Here is a 6,608-nt window from a genome sequence, read left to right on the forward strand (position 1 = left end):
CAGTCAAAACAGAGCAGCGTGAACATACCTATAAATTTTTGCATACCTCACAGCTGGGAAAATTTTCTCAATTCAGGCATTAAAAACAGGGATAGGAAATGCAAAACAGGGTAGGAGAGTATAATTCTCTGAGCAGAAGAGATATTTTTTACAAGTGTCTTAGGATCCTCAAAGTAAGAAAAGCCGACTCGGGGCAGACATGGGGGGACGACTAACCCTCCTCTCTTCTCCGGCCCAATTTCTCACTGTGCCCTTCCTGGCCTGTTCGGACGGAAGATGTCCGGTCTTACCTGAAGGAGCAGACTTCTTGGCAACCGAAAGCTTAAGCTGACTAGAAGAACCCACTTCGAAGTTGGGTTTTCTGCCTGTGATCTGCACAGAGAGCAAGCTGTCACCGTGGTGACCCAGGTGTTCTCGGACAGACTGTCTCTCCTCTGCGCTCAAGGACTCCCGCTGCAGCTGGAACACAAGACAGCCCAAGGGTTAGGCCACACCCTACAGAAGGGCGTTCCACACCCCCCCAGCATCATGTACTCCTGTCTGTGATCTCAGTGAGCAGACGGCGGGGCAGCGCAATATGCAGGCTCATGTGACAGTGGACCGCACCTCGAGCCTCGCACTGCTTTCTCACTGCGTGGAGCTCCGGAGAGGAACTTTCATCCGCATTTCTACTTCGAGCCCCTCCCTCGAAAAACCTTAACACCCCCATTAAACGCCTGTCTCTTACACATAAGGTGCTGTGCGAGTCACTGTGGGGGTTGTGGTGGTTGTTGCACAGATGCGTTGACGGGGTCCTGCTGGACAGGACCCCAGCCCACAGCTGGGATGCACGCCCACCCTAAAGACAGCAAAATGTGTACCCTCGGAGGAAAAGGACCACGGGGGAAGGAGCAGCTGACAGTAAAAGCAGGAAAATAGGCAGGGGTGCTGTGTCACTGAGACCACCACCACCTCTGTGTCTAACATGCGGAAGAGTTAGGTAAGTCACAGCCCACCCACAGCACTGAACAGCGTTCCCTCATGAGCAAGAACAAGGGTACCCTGTGAGATGGATGAGCCAGCGACTGAACAGCGCACACATACGGCCTATTTTTGTTCAGAAACGACGCGTGTGCAGGCACACGAGGGGGAGGAAGGTGTGTATCCCCGCAGATACATAAAAAAGGTCTGAATAGCCAGACAAACGCACGCATCGGTGGATGCCTCTGTGGCGGGGAGTATGACCAAGGACAGGGATGTCACCTTGTATTTAATATTCTTCAGTATTAACTGAATTTTTATGAGCATCTCTTATTTCAGAGTAAAGATCAGAACGCCTTAGACTAAAAACAAAAATAAAGGGTGGGCACGGAGGAACAGAAGCACCAAATCGGTGGTAGGATGGCTCTCAAGATAAACACCGGGCCCCACACATGGAAATTTCAACCCTGAAGAAGCATACAGAAATATACAAACGCCTCTACTTAATGAAAATACTTCTACTGAATTGTTAGAAATGGGATTTCCCCCTCCAGCCTCCCGCCAGACATCCGAGGATAATCGGGGGGACTTCCAGCTGGGCCTCGGATGCCCGTCCATCGGGAGACCTACGCTCCGCTCTGCTCCGCCGCATCAGCGGTCAGCCCCACTACCCAGCACAGAGGCCAGGATCGGCCGACCCCTGGGCCCCAGCGGAACCTCCCCACAGGAGGAGTACCCCAGAGACGTGTTCTCTGAGGCACCACACAGCTCACAGGCAAAGCACTTCTCAGCTTCTGTCCTAGTCTAAGTGAACTGATCTCCCCTTGGGTTACTTCCCCCGATTCTCTCGGCATCGTCTGACAGAGACCCAGGGATTCGTGGCCCACAGTCCGGGTTCCCAGCGAAGACAGTGTCTCCCGACATACCTCTCTCACTTCCACGAGGCCGGAAAGAGTCAGGGCCGAACACAGTTTAGATGCCGTCTTCACTCCGCCATTGTTGACTGCCAAGAGGAAACCCCGATCAATAGCTTTACAGGTCAGAGTAGGAAACATAATAAAGGCGCTCTCAGCGCATTAGAACAGTAACAACCTTTTGTGTTTAATGTTTATGTATTTTAGTGATATTTTAATTTGACTTGGTTATTCACAATTCTCTTACCTATGCTCGTAAGTCACAGCAATGGAACACAGTAATTCCATTACTCTTGTTTCTTACCGCTCTCTGCTTCTTGGAAACACCGAACCTCCCAGGGTTCTGAGAAAATGCCCGAGCATGAGGCTCGGACCCTCTAAAGTGACAAGTGCTCTATTCTCGCTTCCCAGTCCCGACAAAAGACACTGTGTTTGGTCACCCAAGGCTACATTCCTGGCAAGGAGCACGGATCTGCTCTCCGAGCCACAGTCTGTATTTCCACGTAGACATCTATACACTGCAAAGTGCTTTCGTTTCTGTTCTTATTTGACGAAATAACTCATCACATTTTGGTGGAAAGTCCAGCAGAAAACGCTAGTCCAGAGCTGACTCTGACACGTTGCCACTTGGACACATAAGAAGAGAGGTTTGTACTTCCTGGGCTCTCTCTGGCTCCTGTGAGTCCATAATCTCCTCGCTACCCCAGGCTCCCGTCACTGTTTTCAGGGAGGGCTTGAGGACCCTTCACGGCGCCTCCCCCGCAGCAATTCCTCACACAATCCCTGCACCTTATGAAGCCCGGAACCTGACGCCACGCAGAGTGGACCCAAACCTCACCAGCTTTACCCGCCCCTGCGTGTGTCGTTTCTGTGCAATCTTCACACACTCGCAGGGGAGTGTGAGCACCGCGACAACCGAGACACAGGGTGGTCCACGGCTACGAGCTCCTGTGTTAGCCCTCACACGCCGCCTGCCCCAGCAAGCCCCGACTCGCTCTCCATCCTCCACCGCTCAGCTATTTCAAGAATGTTGTGTGAGCGAAACCGGACAGCATGCGACTTCTGAGAGCGGCTTCCTCACTCCGTGTGACTCCCTCGAGATGCATCCGAGGCTTTGCACAGACAGAGCCCGTGCCTTTGTTTACTGCTGCAGAGCTTTCTGTGGTGTGGGCACAGCAAAGTTTGCCCGTCCACCTGCTGAAGGGCCCAGCCATTCTCCGGTAGGTACTTTCCTTCTGTCTTCCTACCTCCTGAGTCACGATCACAATTTCCTCAGATGTGTTGCTTTAGATTTTCATAATAATTTATCTCTAAGGAGAAGGTTCAGCTGTAGGAACACTGATCTCTAAACAGTATCTCCTGCTCAGAGAGATGCAACAAAAATACCTAAAGATTCGACCCTGTTAAAGGTTAGTCTTTCAAACGAAGATTTCCTTACCTACAGCTGTCTCTACCGGCTCTTTCAGAAAAAGACATCCTCCAGGCCGCAGGATCCGGGCCATCTCGGCCAAAATCTCAGCACTGTGCAGAGTGGTGCTTCCAGGAATCACCCCCGATAAAATAACATCAAAGCTGGACTCTTTGTGGGCAGCTGGAAAGAGGGAGGACTCTGTCAGCCATCACCTGGGCCCCATAACAGTCTCCCAAGCCCCCCGCACGTCCCCACAAGGGCTGCCGGCCTGGCCCAGAAGAATGCACATCTGCCGGTCCAGCAAATGCTTTTAGACACTGTTGCCGGCAAGGTCAACGGTGCTGCTCTCCCGCAGTCTTACTAATTCCTTTTTTTTAAATTTATTGATATTTAGAGAGAGGGGAAGGGAGAGTAGAACAATCAATTTATTGTTCCACTTATCTATGCATTCACTGGCTGATTCTTACAGGTGCCCGACCAGAGATTGAACCTGCAACCTAGGCATATCGGGATGATGCTCCAGCCAACTGAGCTACCTGGCCAGGGTAATTGCTTATCCTTTAATATGCTCAGGGAAAAAACTCAAAAAGGAAGCTGGATGACAAGTAACCTTTTAAAAATAAATGTGGAGTACCTAATAAGAAACAGGAGCATGCTTACACAAATCGTGAACTACACTCCTGAGGCCACTACATCTCAACTGCAATCAACAAAGGACCAGCCACTACTACCATGCGCCACCCGAAACAAAAACTGTTATCGAGGAATGGCAGAAATGCGGCACTCCCAGGGAAACCGGCCCATGCGCCCCCGCCCCGCCCTGTGAAGACAACAGTACTTACATTGCAGCAGCTGGTCGATGTTTTCCACAGACACGCGGCCCTCGCTGCCAGTTAACGCCTGGAGCTTATCCACCAGGCCTTTCAGAGACTCCACCGGGGAGGACTTATCCCAGACCACCGCCACAAACTGGCCAGCTGAGACCCCGAAGTCTGCCATTCCTGCGGCGCTGTGGACCTAAAAACCACGGGCCAGAGGAGGGTCAAAACTGAGCAGACACAAAAGTGCAATTTCATCCATGAGGCACCATCGCATATGATCAGATCCACAACCCGATTCTGACCAGGGAGTGACGGCCATGCTAGAAAACCGTACTGACATGACAGTTCGAATAAGTGAGTCCACTATCCCTGGAGAGACCAAATAAGTAAGTAAGTAAGGAGGCTGAACACAGAAAGATTATTTTCCCTTTGATAAGAGACGGCTTGGCTCGACCAGCGCGTACAACACACAGGACATTAATTAGGCAGAAGTCTCACTCAGCGAGGGAGGCAGATAAACTGGCAGACATAACCCAGCCACAGCTTCGTTTTGTTTTGTTTTGTTTTAAAGAGACAAGTTATAAAATTTAGGAAATTGAATATTTTCCCTTTCATCAAAATATGATCAGTGTATCAGTGATCAATGGTATCTACCATGTCTTCAACATTTAATATTAGCCAGACTGTTCAAAACACTTCCCATAAATCACCTCAGTTGAACTAGGTAGGTATTCATCCGTCTTACAGCCAGGGAACCGAGGCCACTGACTTAGCCCTGGTCACACAACTAGTCAGTGGGTCCACGGAGAGCTGGGGTGTGACTCTGAGTCCATGCAACTGACTGTGAAGCCTGTGCTTTCCCCCACGGAGAGTTCCCCCCACGGGGACCTTCTCTTCCACCTGATACTCTGACGGGCACAGAGTGTGCTCGCAGTGAGATCGGGTAAGGAGACAGCACTCCGCTCAGTTCTTCCTTTCTTTCTTAAACATTAATGCCGCCGAGTTTCCGACTTCAAACCGCTCTAGTAAACCACACAAAGACAGCAGCTGTGGTGGGGCACCAGGCATGGGTCAGTCTTAGGCTGAACACTCCGTCTTCTGCAGAGGTGGCTAACCAAGGACAACTGTGCCACCACAGACACTTTGGGGACTGGATTTAAGCCAGGTCCACTACCTGCTTCCTTCTTTACAAATGCTGGCTTCAAGTGACTTGCTCTTCTGCCTACAAAACATGCCCAGGTTAGCCAGTCACCCTTCACCACTGCAGTACTTTGGTTTCGTTGCTCATTTCCTAAAGGGGATACTAAATGTTTTCCTTTCTAGAGCAAAAGCAAACTCCTCAGTCTTCTGGATACAGGTCCTCCACGCTCTGGCTCCACGTGTACCCGCCACCTCTCCAGAGGGAATCCCCCTGTTCCCTGAAACACCGTTGGACTTTCATGCTACCCCGCCTCCTCCCTAGACCCTTCCGTGTGGAATGCACACACTCGATTGTCCTGGCCTGACCGCAGGTCACCAGGCAAGGACGCCGAGTGCTATGGGGCAGTCAGGATTCCTTAGTCACTGAATTATGGGTTTCAAATCCCTAAAACATGCACAATAAAAAAAACTTTTCAGTGTTTTATTGTCACATGACCCTGAGAAAGAGGACTTGCGAACCTAAGGCGAGCAGCTTAGGGTCAATGTCACAGTTCAGCAGCAGCCGGGGAAGACGGGAATGTGGATTGCTGGGTATTTGGTTATAAGAAACAAATGGCCTATTTGTAGAATGATGCTGGATCAGGTTCTCCTTTGGGACACGAAAGAGCGACAAGCTCCCTGCCCAACAATGACAACCACAACCGTGCACAAAGAATCCTCATGAAAGAACCAAGGGGCCACAGGTTACATAGTAGCTACAGAAAAACAAAACCCCAGATGTCTGGACCTTTCTGGAGGCCTTTATGGCGGCAGAGTTTTACACAGCACACATTTTGAACACAGGTGAACCAGGTTCTACCTACCACTAGCATCTTCTAGTTCATAGCTACGAGTCAGCTACTAGCTTCTCTTTTTTCTCATCAAAAAGGAGGGGTGATAAGCTCCTATTTCCAAGGCTGCTGTCAGAAATAAATGAGAAGATGGAAATATACAAAGCACTCAGCAGAGCCTGGCACACAAAGCCAATGAAACAACGTTCTGAAAACAGCTCCGAGGCCCCGCTTCTTGAGGGCCAGGAGGAACGCGAGCTTCCTTTTCACTGTCGGAATCCCCCAGTGCAGGAAGGAGCTCGCTTGAGGACGCCTCACACAGCACTCCAGTGGGGCTGGGCCGGCAAAGCACGAGAATGAAAATGCTTCACGTTCCCTGTCCCCCCAGACTAATCTTCTATGGCTCATAAAATATACCGATTGAACATTAACCTCAAAAAACAGACACAGCCACCACTTTCGGCCAGCATTTTCCTAATGCAATGGGAAAGAATGTTCTTTTAAATATCTAAAAGCCAAAGTGCGATGTTTT

At 50.3% G+C, this 6,608-nt stretch overlaps 1 protein-coding gene across 2 annotated transcripts in view; it reads right to left on the reverse strand.

The window, feature by feature from the left end:
- Window positions 1-6,608, reverse strand: part of CIAPIN1 (cytokine induced apoptosis inhibitor 1) — a 249,534-nt gene that overhangs the window by 4,326 nt on the left and 238,600 nt on the right. For both annotated transcript variants that reach the window (XM_053914562.2, XM_024551409.4), the window contains exons 2-5: window positions 4,128-4,302; window positions 3,313-3,465; window positions 1,887-1,963; window positions 291-459 (exon numbers count right to left, since the gene is read on the reverse strand). In XM_053914562.2, the coding sequence (XP_053770537.1) occupies window positions 291-459; window positions 1,887-1,963; window positions 3,313-3,465; window positions 4,128-4,284 (556 nt within the window). In that variant the 5' untranslated portion in view covers window positions 4,285-4,302. The remainder of the gene's footprint in view (window positions 1-290; window positions 460-1,886; window positions 1,964-3,312; window positions 3,466-4,127; window positions 4,303-6,608) is intronic.

The sequence above is a fragment of the Desmodus rotundus genome, chromosome 12 (assembly GCF_022682495.2).
Source record: "Desmodus rotundus isolate HL8 chromosome 12, HLdesRot8A.1, whole genome shotgun sequence".
Classification (NCBI taxonomy): Eukaryota; Metazoa; Chordata; class Mammalia; order Chiroptera; family Phyllostomidae; genus Desmodus; species Desmodus rotundus.